Below are 27,871 nucleotides of genomic sequence, written 5' to 3' on the forward strand. Positions count from 1 at the left end.
GCGCGTGCGTTTTTAACAGAATTATGGCCGCGGAGATTCAAATTTATATTCGTCAACTCGTTAACTATGTGAAAAAAGCATCGTAATTCTTCACGATCAGCGAAGACTAGAGTCAGAGTAATGACAACACTCATGGCAAAGAACGTAAGTAGAACTATTTACGGTAGTTATACTTCACTTTGATAAATTTCAATTTACGCTTTGAAGTTCAACAGTCAAAGAAACTTGAACTAAGTAACGTAACTAACGGAGTCTCCTACTGCACTGCCTGGTAGGCCTATGGCAATTTTCCCCGGTCCCGCCCGCCTGGCTCCCTGGCCTGGGTTACTGCTAATCTAGACAGCTGCCAGCCGTCTGTTTCGAGGACTGTCTCTGAAATTGGATAGCCTACCCAAATTCTTTACAAAAGTCTCTGATATTGGAGATAAGTTCCCACATTGGAGAAAGTATCCAAGATTGGCCGTGCGCCTCTACTGAATCACCCATGGGTTCATATCGTCTCGCGAGTGAAGGATTATCAGTCATACGCACGCGACACACCACTACACTTCGAAAATACAGTGGGCTTTTGCCCACATAAAATATTTTGTTTAAATAAACATTCCACATCCTGCTATGACACTTACCGAATCATTTAGATCCTTCCGTGACTTCTCCTTGAAGTTTCTTTCTAAAAATATGTATATTTTCTTGATCTTTAGTGAAGATTTTACGGAGATAGAAATCAGACAGCGTTGATATCAATTTTCTCCTGAAGAGGGCGCGCGATTTATATTCATATCAAAGACACGACAAGGGAAAGAATAGGCACCTACACTATTTTACACGCATATCGACGCAAGGCATTACGCAAAGTCCGTGAAGTGTCCAATCTTTTCATTGTATAGACTTTGGTACACCGTATACGTATTATTGACGTTCGTCAAAGCTTGTACTGCTGGTTTCTTTCCAGGCACGTATATTATTTTCATTTTTTTTTATCAGTCATCTTTTTAAATTAATGCAAATGAGTGTTATCATCACCAATAATAATCATTAATTATGTTTTTTTAAGGCATTTCATTAATTGGTGCCCATAATTAGTAAATTAATCATGAGGATTGCGCATTCAAAGAATTTAGATACAGTTATAAAATTACCGAGGAGCTGAATCAAGGTTGTGAAATTATTAGCGCCACCAACGGGCTTCCTTGTATTTCCGTGGAAGAGACAAGCGAAGTCACTTTCGAGGCCGAGGTAAGCAAAATGTGCTTTTTTTATCGGATTATTATTTTATTATTATTTTATATTAAAAAAACTCTTGCTACTTACCGACAAGAGCCCCGGTGCGTAGCGAGAAGGAGCTTCGGCAAATATTACTTCAGCAATGAAGCGATGTTTGCCGACTACTTCGAAATCCAGGGTCAAACACAGTCTATTGTACGAGGTTAGTACATACTAACCTCGTACAATGTGTGAGTGCTACTGATTTAGCTCGGCTGTGCTGTCGCTGTCGCACAAATTCACTTCCCGTACTTTTACTTTAGGCCAATCCGATCTTGAGTGACTTAAGACAATACATAAACATATGGCCGGCAAAATCGTGATGTAGGCCCTGCTCGAGAAACACTTGTAATCGATTATACTACCTCAATATCTAGGTATCTAACTTCAGCTCACTATATCACGAGTATGCCGAATCATTGAGTCGTGAGTCGGGGAACCATTGAGTCCCCTGTACTACTGTAGAGTGTAGTGTAGTACGGATCACGCTAGAGTAGAACTTCGGTCTCTGTATTTGGTGAGTGAAGCCAACGGAGTTCAGCTAAACTGCTGAACAACCATTAACAGCGGCCGAAGCTTTTGGTCTACTGCTATCCTAGACCAAAAGCTTCAGTCTCAGTTGTTATGTTATTTTGGTTGTTCTGCTGAACTCAGTTGGCTCCACTCTGACTCACCAAAAGAGAGTTCTAGCTTGATCACTCTTCTAAGAAGTAGAGGCACTACTGTCACAATCACATGGATCGCTGGACATGCAAATATCATGGGAAACGAACTTGCTGACCAACTAGCCAAGGATGCTGCTTTGGAAGCTGCAAGCTCATCATCATTAGCTTCCGCAATTACTCTGCACAAGGAAAGTGCAAAGACTATCCGTAAGAATACTGAGAAGCTCTGGCAACGACGATGGGACAGATCTACAAAAGGAAGATGGACATACCAACTCCAGCCCACAGTTGCCAGGAAGAATGCACACAGCTCTCTTCCAAGATCCACAGAAGTGAAGTTAATGAGGATGCTCACAGGACATACCAAACTCAATGACAATATGCACAGAATTTTCCCTCACAACCACCCTTCACCTAATTGCAGTTGCAACAGAGACAGGGAAACTATAGAGCATGTCCTTCTCCACTGTCCACTCTATGAGTCCAGTAGACTGAAGATGATACAGACTATAGAGAAAGGATACAGCAAAACTAACACTCCATACCATCTCAGAGAGATCTCAGTGGTTACCCTCCTGGGTTTCAACCCTGCAATGACCAAGCAAATGCAATCTACTATTAGAGCATCGGTGGTAGCATTTGTCTCATCCACAAGCGCTAACATCTAGCCACCTAACTCGCCAACAAAACAATTACCTAGCAGTTTTTTCTACCTTTGAGTTCCTAACACCAAGTGTCTACCGAGGAGACTACTAGGGCGTGAAACAGGCCCTAAACGAACAACAATAGCTTGATCAGCGCTCCTTAACAGTACACAAAGGTTTGCAATGAATTGCAAATATGAAAGAACCGCACTGATTGGTCCATGGTCAGTATTTTAAAACTAATATGCACGTGTAACTTTGATCTTGATTAGTCAGTTCATTTAGCGATTGATCAGTAATCTTTGTGTTACGGAGCCCAGCTACAGGGGACTCAACGGCCATATTTTACTATATGTTACTTAAGTTTTGTTTGGATAAAATGGATTGAGGGAAGTGAAGCTGAAATGAATTTGCGTGACAGCCAAAGACTTTTTAGACGTAAGCCACTGTTTTTATTTTCCCCGTTTCGGTGCATTATTTTCAGGCCAAAAGAGAATATCATTTTAGTACAGTTCTTTTTATATATTTTTATGAAATAAAGACAAAAATCGATGAACCCTGTCAAGGGGAATTTGCATTAACCCCCTAAGGCCATATTGGTATTGCCGGACACGCTATTCAGTGCTTTAAAAATGACAATTCAAGGAAATACAATGAAGAAAAATTGGTGCTTGCTTTTCAAAATATAAATTATTTTATATTAATTATTTACCAACTGTTTTCTTTGCATCGCACTTGCAGCATACCCCTCCCTGAAAAACAATTATTTTTGTGTGTGACAAATTACATGATTCCACTCCAGATGCGGGGCGGATGGGTGAAGATATTCTTAATTAAGAATTGGGGTGATTTTTTTCTTCATGTAAATTCTAAGTTATTGTTCTCTTTTTTATATTGATCGGAGCAGATGTTGGTAATGAATTTGTGTTTGCTAACTAATCTAATTTTTTCTTTTTTAGCTGCATGTTCCATCGCTCTTTAGTATGCTCGTTCGTATCAAATTCTATCGATGCGTTGTCGATCTCCAACGGCTCTAATTATGGGAAACCTCGTAAACGGTATACCTTGAACCAGCCGTTGACGATCACACACAATACACCGCACCTCAACATTCGACTGAAAGAGTGGACGAAATTGAAATTCTACAAATATCAGGCCCATATTTCCGTCAGAAAATATATCAAGTCAAGTCCACCCCAGAAAAATTTTGATGTAAATCAATAGTGAAAAATCAAACTACATGTAGCAAAACGCTGAAAATTTAATCATAATCCAGGGCTCGACACTAGCGGCGGTCCGACGGTCCCAGACCGGTAAAAATCGCTGTCGGGCCAGTAAATTTTCAGAAATAGGAAGATTTACAGGTCCGACATGACCAGTAAAAAGTATCATTGTCGGGCCAGTAATTTTTCCAAAAATAGCAAGATTTAAGGGTCCGACATGACCAGTAATAAAAACCATTGTTGGGCCAATAACTTTTCCAGAAATGGTCAAATTCACAGCAAACCATTTCCCCCCGTTAAATTCTGCCATTCACACACAGAATACACACAAAATGAATCGCACGTAGGACTAGAGTACCATACAGCATGCACAGTGCACATGTAGTCAGCCACACAACCCACATGGTAAATTCTCTACTGGCAGCACGAACGAAGCCTGGCTAAACTCTGGTAGAAATATCTCACAGAACTGTCAAAATTCACAGTTCATACTCATGAAAGGCTCTTATAATGTCCTTATTTCCTAAAAATTGGAATAACTCTGTCATTTGTAAGCAGTAAAAGGAGAAATTTTCACTTCTGTTTTGGTTCAAACAGGTCGGGTTTCGGGTGATATCGTCTGAATACATAATAGCCCCACATATGCATTTATGTGTGTGTTGATATACTTGGTATCTGACTTTCTTTCGTAGCTATTTTAATTGAGCGAAAAATAAACTTATAAATTATTTATGATAGTTTTAGCTTTCTTTCTCTGTTTTCTTCCTATCTTTCTTTCCTTCTTAATCTTTCTTTGTTTCTTCCCTCGATTTTTTTGTTACTATCTTTCTTTTTTAATTTCCCTATTTTTCTTTCATTAATTCTTTCTATCCTTTTATAAAATATTTTCTCTATTTCTTTTTTCTCTTTCTTTTTTCCTTTCTTTCTTTCTGATATATTCTTTCTTTAGTTCTTGAGTCCATCCATCCTATATTCATCTCTTCTTCCTTCCTTCTTTTTACCCCTTTCTTCCCTCCATTCTTTGTTACTTTCTTTGTTTCTTTCTTTCTTCCATCCATCATTATACCCTTTCTTGTTTTTCTTTTCTCAGCCCTTTCTCTCTTTCTTACATTCATTCCTTCCTTTCTTCTATCTGTCTTTCTTTTTTCCTTTCTTTCATCTATTCTTTTACCTTTTTTTTTATAATTGCTTGCTTCTTTCCTTCCCTTCCTTTATTTCTTTCCTTCTATCTATCATTTTACCTTACCTTTATTTCTTCCTTAATTCCTTTCTTCCTTCTTTCAATCCTTCCTTCCTCTCTTTCTTTTGTCCGTCTTTCCATCTCTCCTTTTACCCTTTCTATTTTATTGCTTCTTCTTTCTTTCCTTTACTACTTTCTTGATTTGTTCTTTCTTTCTGTATTGCTTGCTTCATTTCTTTCCTTCATTTTTTTCTTTCTTTCTTTCTTTCTTTCTTTCTTATATTTGTTTGTTCTTTATTCCTTCCTTTCCTTCTTTAGTTCTTTCTTTTTTTCTTCCTTCACATCTATCCTGTCTTTACCTTTTTTTCTTCCTCCTTTCTTTTATTCTTTCTTTTCCTTCCTTCCTTTCTTTCTTTCTTTCTTTCTTTTTCGTTGCTGTCTTGCTTTCTTTTTGTCCTTCATTTCCTTCTTTTTTTGTGGGGGGGTAACGAAAGGCTAGAAAAATAAACTTGCGCCTTTTAATGTTTTCTTTATTTTTGGGGACCAGTAGATTTTAGGTTCGGACCAGTAAAAATGTGAAAAACTGGGTATCTACTTGTCCGACATTAATAGGTTGGACCAGCAGAAAAAATGGGTTAGTGTGGAGCCCTGCATAATCGAAAATAAACTATAATGAATGTTACAACATTTTAGACTAAAGTTTTTCTTATTTTTCATAAAACAGTGATATGTACAACTCGAATGCGACAGTCGATGATGTCTCTTACTCAATATTTCTTTTGTTTGTTTTTTTAATTATACAATATTTCATTTTTTATAGATTTGACAATAAGGACCAACTTGAATGGATCATATATGGTACTGGTAGTATTAATCAGTGGCACATGTTCAGAGGAATTAATTGTTTCACTCGGCAATGAGGAGAAGAATAGAATCAATTATATTCCATGTATAATAAAATACAAAAGAAATATTGAGTGGATGACGTCATCAGTTTCCTCATTTGCATACCTACCAGGATGTGCATCGCTAGGCGTACCTAACAGGGGGGGGGGTGTTGCACCCACAAATGTAATAACGCCCACAAATGTAATAACGCCCACAAATGTAATAACGCCCACAAATGTAATAACGCCCACAAATGTAATAACGCCCACAAATGTAATAACACTTTACCCACAAATGTAATAACGCCCACAAATGTAATAACACTTTACCCACAAATGTAATAATTTTTGATCGCCCACAAATGTAATAATGACTTTACCCACAAATGTAATAAATTTGAAGGGATTTTTGGCGAATCCGTTCTAAACTAAAATCCTATAGTAATGCGTTCATATAGCACAAAAGTGCAAAGTCCTTTTTTCAGACCGGGTTAATAAAACATCAAAGTACAAGTCCAAAGTCTTTCTTCCAGACCCGGTTGTTTCAAAAATTATAATATAAATCCAAAGTCTTTTTTCCAGACCCGGTTGTTTAAAAAATTGTGATATAAGTCCAAAGTCTTTTTTCCAGACCCGGTTGTTTCAAGAATTTCAATAAGTCCAAAGTCTTTTTCCTGACCCAGTTATTTCAAAAATAATGATCTTCCTGTGGAAAAAATGGGAATCGAGCTTAGTCTTTTCTCCAGACCCAGTTAATTAAAACTGGTGGAATTAATGTCTTTGTTGTTGTTTAAACTTATACGGTGTATATTGTGAATATATGCACTAAGAGTAAATTGAGAATCAAGCGTAGTCTTTTCTCCAGACCCGGTTACCTGTTATTTAAACATTATGAATAACAGTTTAAAAACAGTATAAAGACCCCATAATCTTATTAATGCTGGATATAGCGTAGTCTTTCAGCCCGACCATTTTTTTCTTTAAAAAAACGCTAATAGTAAGAATTAGAAAAAATCAAAGTCTAAGACCAAACAAACCTTCAACCTAAGAACCTGTTTTAAAAGAGGTTTAGAGTGTTGTCTTTATTCCAGACCTAAAACAGTTACGAAGAAAAATCTAACATAAGACCTTATATTCTTATTCTCGTGGAATAATACGAGTTTTAAAACGTACTCTTTCCTCCAGACCCGGCTATTAAAAAAGAAGTAACTGAAAAACTTCGAATCTAAGACCAAATTTCCAAAGTTTCACCCAGTAAAAATATGTCTTTTTTAAAATAATACTACTACCCCTACAAAACATTGTAATAACGCGTGGGTAAAGCAGACATCCTTTCTCCAGACTTGGTTACTATTTGAAAAATAAAATAGTTTTTACAAATATTCTAAAACGAATACCCAATAATCTAATTACTGTGGAACAACATGAAGACCGATTGTCGAAGATCGACTTTCCTCCAGACACAATTATTTCAGGAATAAAAAATCAATAAAACTCAACCCCCAACAACGAATCTAAGAACCAACAATCCTTCAAATTAAGAACCATGCATGTAGAAAAACACATGTTTAGAGCGTTGTCTTTATTCCAGACCAGTGATTTAAAAATCATTTAAACAATCCTAAAAACAAAAGACTCATATTCTTATTCTTGTGGAATAACACGAGTATTATGCTTAGTCTTTCGTCTGGACCCGGTTATTTGAAAGATAAAGAAATATTGAAAAAAATGACAGCTGAGACCAATCTTCAAAATTAAACCCACTTAAAATGCTTGGGCTTAGAGTGTTGTCTTTACCCCTCACCGACGTATATTATAACTTTTGAAACGACCGGGTCTGAAAAAAAGACTTTGGACTTGCATTATAATTTTTTAATTAACCGGGTCTGGAAAAAAGACTTTGGACGTATATTATAATTTTGAAACAATCGGGTCTGGTAAAAAGACTTTGGACGTATATTATAATTTTGAAAAACCGGGTCTGGAAAAAAACTTGGACTTGTACTGTAATATTTCATTAACCGGGTCTGGAAAAAAGACTTTGAACTTTTGTGCTATATGAACGCATTACTATAGGATATTAGTTTTGAACGAATTCGACAAGAATCACTTCAAATTTATTACATTTGTAAGTAAAGTCATTACATTTGTGGGCGATCAGAAATTATTACATTTGTGGGTAAAGTGTTATTACATTTGTGGGCGTTATTACATTTGTGGGTAAAGTGTTATTACATTTGTGGGCCTTCAAAAATTATTACATTTGTGGGTAAAGTGTTATTACATTTGTGGGCGTTATTACATTTGTGGGTAAAGTGTTATTACATTTGTGGGCGTTATTACATTTGTGGGCGATTATTACATTTGTGGGTGTAACAGGGGGCAGACTGCCGCCCCCCCCCCCCCCCTGACGAGTCACAACAGATCCAGTTATGTTAACTTAGACATAAGAGTAATCAAGTATCACTGAACATCTCATGCGAGTTTCAGGTCACATGACCAAAGTCAAAGGTCATTTAACTTTGGCCATTTTTGGAGGTAATTATTAGATTGCAGTCATAACTTCCAAAGTTTATAGTTTATAAAATGTAGATAAAGAGGTAATCAAGTATCACTAACAAGTCTTAGGTCGGATAATCAAGGTCAAATGTCATTTATTTTCAATGGACGTAGTATTGTATCATTTATATGAATGGTGTTTCTGCACTGCTGTGATATTGAATCGCGTGATGCAGGTGAGACTGCCATAGGTGCTCCACTTGTTATGAATTACTCATGTTTGCAGCAGAATGTTCTGAAGAAAAAAAAGAAAAAAACAGATTATGAGAAGAAGAATTTAGAAGTGGAAAGGTTTGTTAAGGCCACCGCACACCTTACGACCCGACTGGTCTACATGTACGACTGGCTTGTGACTGAGTGAGGGGAGATGAATCGCAAGGTAGTCAAGAGCCTCGACACCGCACACCTTGCGATCCGACTACCATGCTGTCTGCGACTCAAGCATGCGCTTTTTGCCATAGCAACTGAGAAAAGGGCACTTACTACAGCGTATGCGTGTTGTATGTCATATATGCATCGTGCAACTCTGCTGTCTGATTGGCTGGAAGTTAGATTGAGCTTGCGATTCAGTCATCAAGAATCGACATGTCAAATCCTTACAATTTTCATTGCGACTTATCTCTGACCGGTCTGCGATTCTCAAGCTGACAAAAGCTGTGACATGACATCTCCCCTCAGTCGCAAGCCAGTCATAGACCAGTCGGGTCGTAAGGTGTGCGGTGGCCTTTACATACGTACATCATGCATGTGTGGCCATATTCCTCTTATTTTCATTGTCTGTGGTTTCTGTTGTGCTGAGCAAAAAAGTGAACTACATGTAGTGCATTTTTGCAACAAAATTTTCAAAATAATGGTGTTCAGGTGGTCTCGTTGACATCATGGTCAAAGTAAGATTTTCTTGTATGCTATTTTACTTTGTTTATACACCCAGTATTAGCTCACAGGTGAATCATACCTGATATTCATCTTTGAAATCTTAGCACTTTTCATATGATAATTTGTACTTGGTTATTACCTTGTTCTTACAGGTATTTGTCAATCCTTTCTACCAAGAAGGCGTCGGCAGGTAAATAATACTATGGCTATCATTAGCACTATCATTGTGAATTAATTCCTTCAAGTACATTTCATACAGTGTATAGTGTGTAGTTTGATTTACATTTAACATAATTCATCAGTTGTAATAGTTATGGGGTATTTAAATCTTGTCAGTCACCCCCAGGATTTGTAATAGTTCAATGGCAATCTAAAACACAGATGCTCTGTCTTAGCAGTACAGGTTTGTGTGTATTGAAAGGCAACCATTTGTGCAACTACTGATTACTGGCTAGGATCACCAGGGATTCCTTTTAAACCAAACCATTTAAATGGCCAGAACATGAGAATTCATTGGGAAATCGATCAGGAATGCTCAGATTAGATTCAGTGCAATGTGACATTGGAAGCGATTTGTTCCATGATTTAATTTGTGTTTCAAATTTTGTTCAGTGATAATCTCACAGCCAAACTTATGGAAAAAAATCAAGCATACCTTTGTGTTAAGGGGCCCAGATCTCATAGACTCACTTACCAGCCTGGTCTTTTCAATTTTGCTGTTTTTTTTTTATATGTAGACGTACTGGTGTTGTATTGAAGAAAGACGTGAGGAAAGACAGTGATGGTTTTGAAGTTTTTGATGATTACTGGTCAGAAAGTGGTGAGTACCATTTATTCTCCTGTCTCAGGCTCGAGTGCTTTTATTTATTGCCCCCACACCATCTCCAAATAAATAATGTGTGGTTGGATTTCAACAGCTTAATATACAATTACTGCATGGGTATAATTGTTTACTCTTGCAATTAATTAATGAGAGATAATTACAAATTAGTGCACATGATGAAGGAGAAATCTTGTCAGCCCTATTGCAGTATCAAATCAGATAATTCAAGTGGTATTATTTGTGTAAAATCAGATAATTCAAGTATTCTTTGCGGAGTGGTTTTATATTACGTTATGTATATTTACATTTTTTATGATTTTATTTTTCTTCAGAAAATGATGCCACTATAAACAACACTACTTTTGCAGCAGATAAGGAAAATAATGGCGACAGTAAACATACAAATCGACGTAAAAAGGTGAGCAATATTTTTCAAAAGTTCATGCGACACACCTCATATTAGTTAGATGCCCTTTTACTTTTAGGCCTATGTTATACTTTTCCTTTAATAAAAGGTTTAAAACGCTTTGGTAAATTGGAGTTGAGGTTTAGCCAGTGGAGGAAAAAACGTTCCCCAAAAATTTTTTGAAATTTTTCATTATTACATCTATGAAATCTTTTGTCCATATTTTCTTGAAAGTACTTTGATTAATAATTGGAAACTAGCAAGAAAGTGAGGAATATTCTCTCCTTTCTTGATTCTTAAAAGATTGAAATCTGAAATTGGAGTTGATGGTTAGACTACGTGTACTAATATCAATCTATTCAGATGTGGGATTTAAATAGACATGATCAGATTCTGGTGAAGCCAACACAAATATTGTCATTCTCATGGTCCTGAAAATACATTTTTTTATCAATGTCCACATACATGTATAATCTAAGAGTAAGTTCTGAAAAAGAAATATTATTTTAACTTTATACATGTATGTGTTTTGGGCTGAATCTGAACCAAAATGGTTGTTAGGGAAAGTACTCATGCTGGACCCACAACGCCTTCGACTCATCCTGGACTGTTTTGATTATACAGTACCTTACTCTATAGATAATGTAAGTGCCCTATTCTATTAAAGGTGATACTTTTGAACATGAATTCAGAAAAGCAATCATATAATCCACATCTGCACCCTTTAATACAATCATGCAAACATAATGCCTTGGTGACCAGTTAATAAATGAGAATCCCAGTAAGATCAAAGTAATACTATAAACTTGATACCTCACTTATTCACCTGCAGAGCTCGCTGAAGTCTATGCCATCCTTCTCTCCACAAGCTGTCAGCACTGACCGAGAGGAAAGTAAAGTTGAATTTCCACAAGATGTTTCTCACGCTACAGGCAATGCATCAACCATTGAGGCTGATATCACTGGTAGTATCATCAAGCATCCTGTCCCTCCTAGCCTTGAACCATTGTCTGTGTTAAAGAAATTCAAGACCAAGCAGAGGTAGGTTCCTCCCTCTAGACAGTCATCTGTTTTTATATTGGGAAAATGCAACCGTTTGGCAATGGCTTTTAGCAGAAATCATGCTGATGTACATGACACTTCTAATCCTGAATTTCTCAATAGATAGAGCAGTGTGGGATCGGAAATTCATAGTGAATTCTCTCATTGGACGAAGCCATTGATGCACCTTTTTTTCAAGTGCCTTTATTAAGCAACCCAATGTTCTTTGTTCTGAAGTGCTATATGGCCATCCACCACCAAATGACATCCACAGATTGAAATTTTTCCAAATGATTTTTTAAACAATACTGCCAAAATAGATAATAATTATTGATTTGATTAATTATTGTACATTTTGTGAAGTTCGGCCCTGTAGATTTTAAATTCTCCATAATAGATTTCAATAATTAGACCATCAATAGTAATGTTATCTTCTTAAAGTTAAACACTACAAATTAGACTATGCTAAAGTTCTCATTCTCTTTTGTCATGTTTGACCCTTTAACCCTAAAAGGACTGGGGGACCCATCATGACCCCCTCGACGCTTTGCGCAAAATTTCTGAAACGCAAATTTTATGACTTTTTTCTTTAACGTCTTGCGCGAGTTTTGAGACCAAATTTGCGACATATAGGGACCCGTTGCATAAAACTTTTTACCTGAGAAAACTCGGGTTGTTTTTACCGGAGTTTTTGCTGTGTGTTAAAGTCAATGGCAGAAATCCGACTAACCTTAGTTTTCAGTTTTTACCAGAGTTTTCTCAGGTAAAAAGTTTTATGCAACAGGCCCCAGGTATAGCATCGCGACGTCACATGACTTTTTACGAGACAAGTCATGCTGTAAATGGCTCTTTTTTTATTAGACTTTGTGTACAAAGTCTAAGGGAGATGAAATTCATAAGAGGGTGATTATTTGATTTAGGGTTTAATTTAGTTGTTTAATAATAATGGTCTGTAATGTAAAACAAGAAAATGCATAAGAAATTCTAAAAACAAAGAAATACATTAGGAAAAAATTAGCTTTTGCAATTTTTATTTGTGGAAACCTTCAAATTAGATTACAAAGATGAGGTCTGCAAAATTAAGTGAAATTGGGTGTTTGAATATGCAAATGATGCAGTATTTGGTACCCTGGGGTACCAAATAATAATCCGCCATTTTGTTGAATTATTTATTTTATTTTTTGCGCTGTACCCTGGGTTACCAAAAAATGTGTACAAGTATATTTTAATGTTTTGTAAAGATTTTTTTTATTTTTAGTGATCTTATGTAACAATTAATGCATGCAAATGATAACTTTATTCTAATTTTGCACTGCGCTGTGCCTGTGATGGACGAGTAATAAGCCTACACCACCCCATGCACCGCATGTACCAGGGCTAGTTTTGGGACTATAAGCTAATCTTTTGTGTAAGTTAGCTGTCAAAAAGTATACTTAAATCAGTCTTAAGTATAACATAATTTGTTTACTATTATTGGCATTAGATTGTATCAAAGAAAGGAAATAAGCGTTGTGATCATTGTCCCCATTCATTGTCATGATTGTCGCACCGATCGTACGACCGTGATCACCATGACAACAATGTAACTGTACACTATTACAACACGAGATGGCGCTGCACAACGCCGTACCCCGGGGTACTGCGGTACCCCGGTGTACCGCGTGGTGCATCAAATAATGTTTTTCATGAATAGATTTGCATATTTTTCATAATAAATAAAAAATGATTATTTTCAGAATTTTTTTATCCTGTCTTGTAGTTTATGTGGTAAGGAATGTGCATGCCGAATTTTGTCCCGATCGCATGAAAGGCGACCGAGATCAGAAGGAGGGCCATGATGGCCCCCCCCCAGTCCTCAATAGATCTCAAATAGCCCAGTCCTATTTGCCTATTAATGCAATTTCATTGACATTACAGGCTAAGTTTTTCTGAGTTTACTAGTTCAGAAGATAGTCAAACCACTGAAGAGGAGGTTAGTGTTGAAGATGAAAGCCAAGAGGATGGTACATCATCAGAAGGAACAATCAAAGCAGCTTCTAGTCAATCAGAAGTTAGTCAAGATGAAGAGAATGATGAAGAGAGACCGATCAACAAGTGAGTATCATGATCAATTTTATAGGGAATGTCATGTGTAGTGCTGTTCACTCGCCTAACTGCCCCCCTCCCCCAACGAGCCACAAACCATGCAAAGGACGTATCCCCCCTCCCCCTTGACGAGCTTGAAGACTTTTTTTTTTCTTTTTTTTTTGCTTGTCAATTTTTTTTCTGGTACGAAATCCTATATTCGTTGTCAAATTTTTGGGCGAACGAATTTGCCCAACCCCTTGTGAAAAATCCTAGGTACGCCACTCCTGGTGTTAGGTGGTGGTCAGTGTTTACTAGAGTACTTCTATAAGATTTGACTTTCAAGGTCAATTGGTTATTAAATAGATAGAATATTGCCTTTTCTTGCAACAATTAAAAGACATTTTGACATATCTGCATTAAACTTGGGACATATTTGTGTAGAACTGACATTATTATATGATCACAGACATAAACAAATCCTGTAAAACTTTTTTTTTGAATGATGATCTACTCTAATAAAAAGTACATGGAGATCTCAATGTGTAATATATTTGGATCTGCCTAAGCAGCCTGAAATTTGACTATGCACAGTCAGTAATCTATCTGTAAAATATTAAGCAGCTTACAGTTTGGAAATATTTTAGGATGAAGATATTGCCTATAAAGGCTTGTCATTTCTTCCCCCACCCTCCTCCTTGCAGTTCTGAACAGGAGAGTAGCCAGACAACAACTGAACAATCGTCACAAGATGATGAAGAACCTGAGACAAAGGGTGCTGGAAGTTACCAGATAGAGGAAGTTCTTTCATCAAATGAGGAGGATACCATGCAGACCAGAGGAAGGGCAAGGCATTCAAGAAGAGGGAAGTCTGATGTAGCAAGTTCACAAGAAGAACCTACATGTAACAGAGAAGTCAATAGGCAATCAACGACAGGAAAGACTTCTGATGAAAGCTCACAAGAAGAATCCTCAAGAGAAGGGAACAGGCAATCTACAAGAGGAAAGTCTGCTGAAGAAAGCACGCAAGAAGAAACAAGAAAAGGCAATAGGCGATCAACGAGAGGAAAGTCTTATGATGAAAGCTCACAGGAAGGACCTACGAGGGAAGTTAAAAGGCGATCTACAAGAGGAAAGTCCTCTGAAGAAAGCTCACAGGAAGGACCTACGAGGGAAGTTAAAAGGCGATCTACAAGAGGAAAGTCCTCTGAAGAAAGCTCACAGGAAGAACCTACGAGAGAAGTTAAAAGGCGATCTACAAGAGGAAAGTCTTCTGAAGAAAGCTCGCAAGAAGAACCTACGAGAGAAGTTAAAAGGCGATCCACAAGAGGAAAGTTTTCTGAAAAAAGCTCGCAAGAAGAACCTACCAGAAAAGGTAAAAGGCACTCAGAAAGAGGAAAGTGTGATGTAACAAGCTTGCAAGAAGAACTTGTAGGAGAACAAAAAGCAGAGCAGATGGGTGAGAAAGTCCGAAGGAAAAGTACTCAACAAGCAAGTCAGCTGGAAAGTAATAAAGAAGGTGGGGAAGTTGTAAGTGAAGAAGTCAGAGATGAGATGGTAGGAGAGCCAGAAGTAAAAAAGGAGGAGGAGAAAGGCCGCAGGAAAAGTAGTCGCCAATCTAGAAAGGTGATAAATGATAATGAAGGTGGGAAGGTTGTAGACAAGGGAACAGATAAAGATGCAGAGATAGGTCCTAAAAAACACAGTCAGTCAAACACCAGTGGAAGAAATAAAATAGAACTCAAGGACAGTGATAATATTGCAAAGAAAGATGATGATACAAAAAAGAGAAGAAGTACTCGACAGTCTAAATCCAATGAGAGCAAAGTTGGTGAGAATATCGCTGGTGACGCAGACATTGACACAAATATGAAAAGTGATACCAGACCGAGCAGGAATGTAACAGCTAGCAACGTAAATACAAATAAAGTTAATGACTCAGAGACTGTATTAGAGAAGGAACAAGAGAAAGAAGGAGTAATGAAGCACAGGAAAAGTACTGGTCAATCAGCTATGACAGATAAAGAGTTGGAAAAGGAAGAAGGAGTGAAAGGAAATGAGGATGATAAGACCACTCACAGAAATAACTTTCTTCAGTCAGGAAGTCTGGAAAGGACAGGAGAGGATAGTGATAATGAGGTAATGGCAGAGGAGACAAGATGCAGAAGTAATCGTAAGTCTAAAGGAGAAGATATGAAAACAAATCTAGAGAACATATTAGAAGACATAAAGGAAAAGCGGCGGAGTGGAAAGCTATCAAATTCCCCTGCAAAAAGACCAATTGAAGAAAAGAAGGAAGTGACAGAAAATGAGGGAGCTCCAGAAATGGATGGAGGCATTGTTGAAAGGACGATAGCAGAACAGATCAAAGAAGGACCAGAGTCACAGGAAGCTTCAGAGACAGAAACAGAAAGGAAGAATATTCCAGACACAGAAGAAGGAGTGAAGAAAATTGAAATTCAAACTAAACAGGATTCAAAGACTACAGTAGGTGCAAACACTGAAGATAGAAATGTGAGCAAGCAAACAGGCAAACTAACTGACACATCTGATGTTGATGAAGATGAAGACACAGAAAAAGTCTTCTTTTCTTTAAGAGCAAGTTTTGCAGTTCCATCAGTTCATGAATTGGAAGAAGAATTTGATGTTGCTGATGATGATACACAGGAGTTTGGCTTAATGGATAATACACAGAAAGGTAATTGCAAAGAAACTGTAAAAATAACAAAAAATGCAACTAAAAAAGGAAACGGAACGCAAAGGGAAAGTAAAGAAGAAAGAGAGCCTGAAAAGTTAGAAAAATCAAGGAGGAAATCAAAACAGAACAACAAAGAGGAGAGCAAACATGAGAAAGTCCATAAGAAAAGGGCAAGGAAGAGAGGAACAGAAATCCAAAGGGCTGATGATAATAAAAAGTTAAAAGACAGTCTCAAAGAGATTAGTGATGATGATGTGCAGGACTCAAAGTTAGCGATGAAGGACAGTAAGAACAGAGGAAATAAGTCTACCAAAGAGAAAAATCCATCACGAAGAAGGCAGAAGTCCTCCGAGAGCACATCTCAGACCAGTTCTTCTGATGTAGATGTTGACTCTCAGGTCGATGATGAAGGAACTTCTCCTGTAGACCTTCCACCAAAGAAGCAGAGAAAACAGAAGAAGATAAACTCTGATAAACTTTCAGAGGCCAGCAATTCTATGAAGCCCAGTGATGAAGCACAAGAAAAGGCCGGGTCTAAAGCATCCAGGTCACGTCGAAGCAGTGTCCACTTCACCACAAAGGATATGATATCAGTCAGTGGAGACATTAGCATCCATCAAGTCTCTAGCAGTGAGGACAAGTCTTCAGACGACAATAGTTCAAAGAGTGGTAGTACCAAGGTACAAGAGGATAGCTTCGTAAGCACAATACAACATCAGACTGAAAGTGAAAGCACTGCAGAGAGTGACAGAGAGTCAATACGCGAACGACCAAGTAGGAGGGGAAGAAAGTCTGGAACTAAATCTAAGAAACTAACAAAGCGGAGTCAACCCTCATCTGCAGTTGCCTCCACATCCTATGTGGCTGATGCTGAAAAACCGTCAAGTAAGTTATTTGTTTAGAACCCCTCCCCCCTTTGAAGGGAATGAGTTAAACATTTTATACTTTAATGATAGTGCAGACAGTACAATTTTAAAGCCATGCTCTTGAAGTACCTTACTAGCATTGTTAGAAGGAACTGGCGGACGATTAAACTTTTGATTATAAATGTGCTGTCAATGAAATACTGTAAGTGTAAAAAAGGAATATATAAACTGGGACTAATGATATGATGTGTCGGGGTACAGTGAATTTGTTCATAATCCAATACGAGTGGAGAGAGTTGTATGACCAGATTTGTTTATGCCATTTCATCATCTTTACGGGAGGTTAGGTAGTCATGTGGATCTCCCGGTCATAAACACTTGATGCATAATTAAAAAGTCTAAACAGTACAGAGTGGGCGTGGATTTCAGACAATTTCAAAATGTTTGGTTGACCAAAAAGAATCTAACCCATGTTTAAATGAGTTGATACTGGAGGACATTACTAGTGTTGCAGGCAAACTATTCCAAGCTTGGATCACTCTTTTAATGTTAGCCTTCAATTCAATCAAATTCTCTTTACTGTTGATGTAAAAATGGTGTGTCGCTGATTCAGTTGCTGCACTGGAACCTGACATAATCATTGATTGGGATTATTGGATGAGGAGGGTGAACTGATGACATGCAAACACAATGGACTGTGGGGGTGGATGAATTACTGATTACTAATCTCATATTACAAAGACATCTCACTTTACTGTAGCGCTGGAAAGGCTGCTTTAGCTACAGCCGGGGTAATAATATCCAAGTCCTTTGGAAGCGCATAGAGATGTTATTCATAATGTGTTATGCTCTATACAAGAACTGACTAGTATTATTATTATGTATTCTCCTGTCCTGTTTGATTGAATAGAACACAATTTTAAATCAAAGTTGTTTACTCTATAGGACAGGCAGATAATCCTTTCTTACAATATGCTTGTATCAACAGTTAATAGGACAGAGAAACAAATTTTCTAGATCTAACTGAATTGGGTCTACAGATTGAACAAACCTCATTGTCTCCTTTTTTGTTAGGTATTAAGAAAAGAAGAATGACTGGAAACCAGAAGAAAAGGGGAAAATCTTTGCAATCAATGACTGATGCAAGAGAGACAATAGGTAAGAACATCAAAGTTATATTTTGTTTTTTTATGCTGTTTTTATTGATTGTACTTGTTTTTTTTATCTGTATGAATGCACTATATTTTGTGAGTGCCTCTGATTTAAAGGAGTCTGTTTAAATATATAAATGAATGAACGAATAAATAGATAAATAAATGAAAATGAATAAATAAATAAATAAATAAACTAGAATTTTAATTCGTCTTAAGGACGAATTAGGTGATCTGTCTGTGAATCTGCTGATCACGATCTAATTTTTGATCATTATAACCATGTCAATGCAGATCAATATGATCATCATGATAATAAACGGACTTTTATTAACGAAAGAACATATTAAATACAGCTAAAAGACAAAAAGTATTTTGTGTAAAAGATCTTGTTTTTTTAGAGAATGCCAAATGCAATTTCACGAGTGACTACACGAAATAGTGAAAATAATGTTGCCGGAATCCATGAATGTAGAATCAAGTATTGAGAAAAATCAGTACTAATAGAGGTTACACACAAATACATGAGCCAAAAAAAAAAAATGTCTAGAGAGTTTGGAACCAAGGACCCTCGAGATAAAAGGCAGGTACGCCATCCATTAGACCACAAAGCTTCTCATTTTTTCATCATACAAAGAATTACTATTATTTCAAGTTGACTTATGGCAGTGAAAATTGGCATTGTGATATGCCTCTATAAATTCTCAATTTTGAGGATAAAAATTATAAAAATGAAAATTTTAGAAAATATTTAGTAAGAGTATAAACTCAGCTACAATATGTCGAAATCTAGGCGAAAAACGACTAACAAATAAGGAGTTATAGTCATATTTGCAAAATTATTAAAACGTCATAAAACAAATATGGAAAATTTTAGTTCCAACGCCATTTTGATGACGTCACGATAAAATTAAGGGTCAAATGTGACATGAAATCACATCTACAATTCACACCCTATCCGAATATAAAAGAAAATTTAGTGGTCAATGGACTATCTGAAAAGTTATATTGAATTTTGTAAAGGCATGTTTTTGCACATATTTGACCTATTGCGAACGCGCGTGTGCGCACGTAATTCAAACCCTTACGGAGGCTAATTCCTTTATTACTGGTCGTAGAAAGTCTGTTACGGTATCAAATTATTAGGAATTTCATAAAGAATGAATTGACGTAAAAGAAGGTGCGATTATACGTTGCGTAAGAACATTACGCGCGTAAACGCGCGCAAAAACCTGTGAGCGCGCAAATTCCTGAAATGCTTAGAATGACCTGAAACATACTCTACTTTGATCAAAAGGTGATTTTGAGCATTTTAAAATTTTGATGGCGTGTACATGTGCGTCGTGACCTTTTCATGACCTCTGATGACGTGGAAAGTTGACCCTTGATCTAAAGTTAATTTGATGTTAATATTGTTCATTTTTGATGATTGATGATGAAGATATTGTTGATAATGTGATTTTACAAAATGGCGCGTAGATGACGTCACGATGACCATTTGACATTGAACTTGTTTCGTACACATTGCATGATAGCTGTGCATAATTGATAATATTTTGATGAATATTGATAGAGCACTTTTTCTGATTTTAGTGGAACAAGAAAAGGGTGGAAAAAGAAAAATGAATAATAAAAATGAATAATAAAAATGAATAAAAAAGAAACTTTGTAGAAACATAAAAGGTGATCTGTCAACAGACAGATCACCTAAAAAATAAATGAAATATGATAACAAAGACCTGCCTTTCCACTATTGTAAACAAAGGAGGAGCTAAGTGAGTGTCAATGAAGGGGGGGGGGGTAGTGTAACAGCCAAATAGTCCATATGGAATATGAAAAGCATGGATGGGAAAGCATCAGTAATTGTTTCAAAGATTAACTCTGCCTGATAAATCTGTTTGTAATTGTATTACATCTATTATATTTTATGCTACTTTCAAAGTAGGAATTACCATTTTCCAGATAAAACAACTTCTTTTTGTACAAGAAATCCAATACCAAGCGATTTCCCCACAATACTATTGGGGTGTTGCAGAAGCATAAATTTAAAAAATGAGAGCAAGTCCTGTCATTAAACCATGGACCATAGGTCCATGATTAAACACAGGTTTGCGAGTGATTTGCATTCAGGTGCAGCATAAATTGCAATGTCATATATAAAGAGGGATAGCTGATCATACATCACTCATGTATTTCAAATGTTAACAGCTGATGGTTATCTGGCTCATGCCACCTTGGACAACCCTAGTGACAACCAATCCTTGAACCAGAGCAGCAGGATAGAGAACCGAGACACGTCCCCCATATCTAGTAGTGGAACAAGATCAGCAGCTTCCTCAGGATCCATACTGAAAGGCAGCAAGAACAACCGACAGCGTGGCAAACAGAAGAAGAAATATTCCATTCTCTTCACAGAAAAACCACTCTCGAAGGCATATATCAGTAAGTTTTGAGTGGTCATTGATTTTTCTTTCCCACTCCAGATCACTTTGAGAGAGGTTCAACCTCCCTCATTGTCGGGGGAAACTCCCTGAATTAAAAAACAATTCCCCTCTTAAAGGGGTGGTCCAGGCTGAAAGCTTTTATAGCTTAATAAATAGAGTAGAATTCACTGAGCAAAATGCTGAAAATTTCGTCAAAATCGGACAACAAATAGCAAAGTTATTGAATTTTAAAGTTTAGTAATATTTTGTAAAAACAGTCGTCATGAATATTCATTAGGTGGGCTGATGATGTCAGATCTCCACTTGTTCTTTTGTATTTTATTATATGAAATTAGGTTTATTCAAATTTTTCCTCCAAGAACTAGAAAAATTGGATTGACAACTGATTTAGTGCATTAGATATTTATCGCTGCAACTTATTTCATTATAAGGGAGACATATTATTCACACAAGTATGAAATAATGAAAAAATATGATTTTATGAAATAACATAAGAAAACGGAAAGTGGAGATGTGACATCATCAGCTCGCCTAATGAATATTCATTACGACTGTTTTTACGAAATATTGCTAAGCTTTAAACTTCAATAACTTTATTATTTGTTATCCGATTTTGATGAAATTTTCAGCGTTTTGCTCAGTGAATTCTGCTCTGTGTATTCAGACATAAATATTTTTAGCCTAGACCACCCCTTTAATATTCATCAGCTCCTGCTTTAAATGTAGAGTTGCATCGTAAAATTCTTGGATGCGTTTTTCGGCCTCTTTGTACTGTTATTCACATGCAGAGGAAGTGATGTCTCTGTTTTGCTATGGCAAATAAGACTATTTGCTACAAATTACCACGTTACAGATATCACTAATTTATATGATAATGATTATACTAAAAGCAGCTAATTTTTGGATTAAGCTATATCTGAGCTAGGTGGGTTGCCTAAGTCAAATGCTACACCAAGAATATTAACACAAATTGCATCAATGTAGGTAAGGGTACTTATCTGACATCTAAATTGTTGCATCTGCTATTAAAGCCTTCTTTATCAATATTATCAACATAATAACGTGCAGCAAGCATCAATCCATACATGTGTCTGCAGAAGGTATCTATATGTAGGCTTACAGAGGGATAATATTAGGCTTAGTAATATTCAATGGTGATTATTCTTTGCACCCATTTCCCTCTGCCAGTCAAACCTGATGAAGGAGATGGAGTCAGACGGACCAAACGTCAGAGAGTGCGCCCTCTAGAGTACTGGCGCAATGAACGTCCCCTCTATGAGCGTCGTAAGTCAGGTGGCTTAGCCCTTGCTGGTATCATCTCTCCTGAAGCTCCAGACAGAATGTCTTCAAGGTCTGTCAGGTCTCTCAAGAAACAAGCAAAGCGTAAGTTATTACTAGGTCCCTGTAACATACAGCTTAATCAACCATTGCTGATAGAATTGCTGATAGAATCTCTCAGCCACTCAACCTGGGGTGACAGAGCCTTCTACATCTCTGGACCAAAAATGTGGATATAGCCCTCCCCAATTTATCAGGAGAGCAGAGACCCAATCAACTTTTGAGTCTTACCTGAAGACCTTTCTGAGCCCCACTCCAACATTATTTCAAGAATAACTCAATTGTAGCATTACTAGGACAGTACTTGATTGAATGATGATCCTAAGCACTGTTTGAAGACATTGAAATTTGTGAGATATTTCCCATTTTTGAGCAAGCGCCATGAGCGTCCAGCTAAGGCGGATACCGGCGCTTGACAAGAACCCATCATCATCATAATGATTAATCATGTGGCTGTTTTCTACCATTGATTGCATTTATTATTCTGTATGGTCAATCGTAAAGAGAAAAGGCTTTAAAGTTTATATTACGGGGCTAAGGAAATGTAAAGATGACCACACACTTGATCATATACCTATCACTCATTTCTTGATTTCTCTGAAGATGTATAAAGATTAGAGCTGATATCTGTGGTGATCCACATGATTTTGACTCTGTGAAGAGATCTTAACAGCAGCTCAGTAATAAGTTGGTCTAGGCCTGTGATATCTACCGTGCTCTTATGAATATAACCAACATCAATCCTCAAATAAATGTGATCCTATAAATCATTCATATATTTTTTCCTTCAGCTAAAGGTCATCTGCCTGTGACGCCAGCTCATATCTCAATCCATGCTTCACCACCAGTTGGAACCAGTGACGTCTGTTTACCCACTGTCAATGTAGTTAACCCTGAGACAAATCAAGAGGTTGCTATTGGTGAGTGCTTCCCTTTCTAGGTAGTCTAGTAAATTCCAAAATGCAATACAAGCCAATGATGCTATCGACTATATTTTATTCAATTCAATTAATTCATCTGACATCCTTTAAAAAATATATGAACGGGTTATGAGATATTTTGTAGAGACAAAGTTCTGATAAAGTGCTAGATGTAAAAGCAGAATAGTATTTTTGTTCAATTGAAACATAGGTTTTACAAAGAACACTCTTACTATTCTAATCCATTTGAATTTAACTGGTTGATTATGCTGTAAACTGCATTTTGATTGATCTCAGCTGGGCCCAGTCTCTTATGTTTAACCTTTCAATTACATTGTGCTAATCCATTATCTGCCAATTTGAGAAGCGGTGTATAAGCCCTCTGATCAATTATCTCGAGATGATTGTCAACTATGTTATTAATCAACCCTCAAATTTTTAAAGTCAATATTAATTTCTAGCATATATGTGATTGAATTTTGTTAGATGCTGTGGCTACGTCTAAGATGCTCAAATTCACTGGTCCAAGTGGTTTACCTGCCAAACCAGATGATGCCATCACAATCACTAAAGCACTCTCACAGAAAGCATTTGCAGCAGGTATAGCTATCATCCTTATTTAATAATATATAAATTTATGTTCACTGTATATGAGTGTGATAGTATGGCATATTACATCCTCTCAACTGCGTTCTCATGAGTTCTCAAAGGTTAAATACCAATACGTCAACTTGTCCACTCATCACATGGTCTATCTTCATTTAGTCTAATGCTATTCCTTCCATCAACGTTAGTTTATTTACAATGCATGAGTTCTAAAATAACAGAATTTTAATGTCACTCTGAAGATGTTACTCTGAATGTCATATTTAGTACATTAAATTACAGCATTATAAATTTTGTTCCAATATTTTTTTTTATTCATGTAGAAGATATTGATATTTGATAGTGTAGAGGATGCTGAATGTAAAATACAAAATTTAGAGATCTAGATTTCTCATAGTCTATGCCAAGGGAATTATTTTACTTCTCACATTTTATTTATTTAAAAAAAAAAACTTCTGATTGCTAGGAAAAACATTTCAACTATGTTCTGTACAGTCCTATTTAAAAATTGCTTCACTGAGGAAGTTTTGTATAGCAGTAATTAAAATTGTGGGAAACCTCTTGATGCAATCCTAGGAAAATTATTCCTTGTCTATAATATCACAAAAAGAGCTCAAATCATTATTTGTTTTGTTTTCTGATAGGTGTTCTGACGGTCCGACCATTTGGTGAGAAAGGTTCTCAGCTAGTAAGACGGGACACCATGGTTTTTTATGTGGTTCGTGGCAAAATTGCTATGACCCTTCATAAGACGAGCCAAATATTACAGAATGGAGACTGGTTCTTTGTGCCAAAAGGTGAATATTATCCTCCACAACATTGATTTTCAATTGTTTTAACCCTATCTAGGCCAGGGTATTTTGGGAGTTCCTGTGGCCGGGGGGGGGGGCTCCCCAGCCCCCCCCTAAGATCTCGGCCGTCGATCGCGCCAAAAATCGGCACACGGGTTGCCTGGGACATAATCTACAAGATCGTATAGTAATTTATTTCATGCGAATTGTTGTTAAGTAATTATGCTAATTTATGCGTAATTAGTGCGAAATCATACTTTTTCCTCTAACTCCCTGAATAAAGCTCATAAAGGAACTAATTTTTGGTATAGAAACTCTTTGTGGTGTCCTTAGCAAGTGTACAGGAAAAAAAATTGTGATATCAAATCGTTTTCTTATGTATTGTTTTTTGCAATTTCTTATGTATTTCTTTGTTTTTTGACCTTTTGTTTTTCATTGGGTTTTTTTAATGAAATTTGTTGGAGACTCTTCTGTGATCATAAAAAGCATAAAATGAATACATTTAGACTAGCAAAACTAAAAAATAATCATACATTTATGAATTTTGGTTGAAAACACAATTTGCATTGACTTTGTACACGAAATCACGTTTTTGAGCAATTTTCGGTCTGACATGCACTTACATAATGTTACGTAAATTCGGAACCACATACCCGGGTGACGCAAAATTGGTCTCAAAAATTGCGCAAGACTTGAAAGTAAAAAGTCAGCGAGCGGCGCGGTCAAAAAATTTTGCATGGCGAAAATATCGCGCGATTTGTTGAGGGGGGCCTCCGAGGCCCTCCCCCTGGCCTAGATAGGGTTAAAGGTCAAGTCCACCCCAGAAAAATATTGATTTACATCAATAGAGAAAGATCAACAAGCATAACGCTGAAAATTTCATCAAAATGGGATGTAAAGTAATAAAGTTACGGTATTTTTAAGTTTTGCTTATTTTTCACAAAACATATGCACAACTCGGTGATATGCAAATGAGAGAGTTGATGTCTCTCACTCACTTTTTATTGATTGAATTATAACATATTTCAATTTTTACAGATTTGACAAGAACGACCAACCTAACTGAACCATAAAATGATAAAACAATGGCTATTCCAGATGTTCAGGAAGATTTAAAATGTTTCACATTTTAATCAGGAGAAAATCGAATTACTTCATATTTCATATAATGAGATAAAAAAGAAATAGTGAGTGGATGATGTCATTAGTCCCCTCATTTACATACCAACCAGGATGTGCATATAACAGATTTATGAAATTAAGCGAAACTTTAAAATGTCATACCTTTCATAGTTTATATCCGATTTTTATGGAATTATCATTAAGCTCTTTGGATTTTTCTATTTTCATTCAAATTAACTTTTGTTGGGGTTGACTTGTACTTTCAATTATGTTTAAAGTCAATTTGCTTTGAGATTTATTTGGAATTAGTTGATACTACATTCTATGGAAAGCAATAGAACCCCCTGTAGCCTACTTGCATGTTAGGGGCTCAGCCATTTGTGATTATCTATCAAATCAAATTACAGATAATTGCTTTCCCTGACAAATATCCCTCTTCAAATTGTTCCTGTATTACTTTTTTAGTGAAATTTTATGATATGTAGGAAATGCTGCATTTTCCACAGCAATGAAAGAAAATTACAACATGTGTATGTGCAACTTATTTCCACATGATTGACTGTTTTTCAAGTTATTGTCCTTTTTGTAATTCATTTTAGGTAATGTCTATAACATCAAGAACCTGAGAAAAGATGAAGCGAAGCTTACCTTCTTTCAGCTGAAAAGTGCATGAAAATCAACGGAAGAAAAGAGAATCATAAACAGTTCATAATAGGATTCACCTTCTGGGTATTCATGATCATAACTCTCTTAAATTGGCAATGAAGAAAGAAGATGACATTTTTGCGAGGGAGTGTAATACCTTTGAAACCGGACATGTGTGGAAAAACTCTTCCAATCGAATAAAAAGCATAATGATGAAAATTTTATTGAAATCGGATGCTCAAGGGCGTAGGCTGGTTTGAGCATGGGGAGGTGCTCATCTTGGGGGAGGTGGAACTAAAGTTTGGGAAATCAGCTGTTGAAAGTAGAATCAGTACAAATCAGGATGGTATGCAGATAATTATTTTAAATTCTTCTGCTAGTGTAAATGTAAAATAATTAAAGTTGACATATGTGAATATTTCACTGTACATAGCATATATTTAGCGACATTGTAAAATTTGTAAATATTGAATCCTTCTACATATTATGTGTACTGCAGGGTCTTAATTCATCTAAGGCAATTGAAAGCTATCGCTGTGGATGCCCTTGCATTAGTCACAATAGCCCTCTTATTTACCTCTGAGATTCATTGTGCCTATTTTTAAACTTTTATCATTAGTACTGTACATAATATAGAAATTAGCCCCCCTCCCCCAAGAGTATTTTGCATTAACAATATGAAATTTTAAGTTTAAGTACATCTTAGGTACTTTTGGTGTGGAATTGTACTTGTTCGGTCTTGTAAAAATTTAATGGTTTAGAAAATATTCTCCCATTTCTTCATCCTATTTCTTCATTCCATTGTATGAAATTTGATCAAAGTATTTTAGATTCTTCTTTTGTACTGCCTCATAGGAGCATCTGAATTTTCAAGTCATAAACATGTTTCTGCTTTTTTCTAAATAAAGCAGCATGACAGTTTTTATTTTATTGTACTTTGTCAAATTTGGCCACGAGCCTTGCACCAACCATGTCCAAATTTTCTTAGATAAGAATTTGGCTTTTCAATCTCATTTCCTTTCCTTAGCTCTGTATATAAACATTGAATAAATTTATGTACATATACATTGTAAGATAAAGTGTAAATAATTTGTAGACAATTTGTAAAATAAACCTGTAATAATCCTTGGTGATGTATTTTATACCCACTGTAGAGTTATGTACAAAACACTGTTCATTACATTATATACATACATGTAAACTGTATGCAGTGGGAAATACTCAAATAACCATGAATTGTGGTGTGGGGGGGGGGGGGGGTTGCAAGGTGAGCAAGTCTTGAAATTAAAGTATTATTTCTCCTGTATTATTGCAATTTAAAGATCTAAATATTTTACACACAAACCCAACAAAATTACATACAATTAAAATGTTAAAAAGAACAGGAAAGGAAGATTTTGTGATTGATTAAGATTAATGTTTTAGCTTACTTTGTATAAGAGCACTTTCCAATACCTGAAAACATTGCAGACATGTTTTATGTGTTCTGTGACAGTCACAACACCTTCTGGCATACATGTACAAAGTGAATTGCAAAGTTCTAAAATCATGAATATATACTCATTAATTTCTTGTCTGGAAGCCAATTTATGAAATATGTTATTGAATTGGTTAATTGCCACTTGGTCCACACACACTTTTCTACTTTCCATTTGCCCA

The 27,871-nt window shown here is 36.3% G+C and overlaps 1 protein-coding gene across 1 annotated transcript; it reads left to right on the forward strand.

Moving 5' to 3' along the window:
• Positions 1-27,871, forward strand: LOC121424564 (centromere protein C-like). Its single transcript, XM_041620293.1, has 14 exons — positions 1-144; positions 9,450-9,487; positions 10,035-10,117; positions 10,453-10,538; positions 11,359-11,567; positions 13,485-13,661; positions 14,336-17,214; positions 18,270-18,353; positions 20,555-20,788; positions 21,979-22,173; positions 22,920-23,048; positions 23,535-23,648; positions 24,299-24,451; positions 26,167-27,871. Exons 1-14 carry the CDS (start codon positions 121-123, stop codon positions 26,238-26,240), a joined length of 4,479 nt encoding a protein of 1,492 aa, XP_041476227.1. The 5' UTR covers positions 1-120; the 3' UTR covers positions 26,241-27,871.

This window comes from Lytechinus variegatus, chromosome 11 (genome assembly GCF_018143015.1).
Source record: "Lytechinus variegatus isolate NC3 chromosome 11, Lvar_3.0, whole genome shotgun sequence".
NCBI lineage: Eukaryota > Metazoa > Echinodermata > Echinoidea > Temnopleuroida > Toxopneustidae > Lytechinus > Lytechinus variegatus.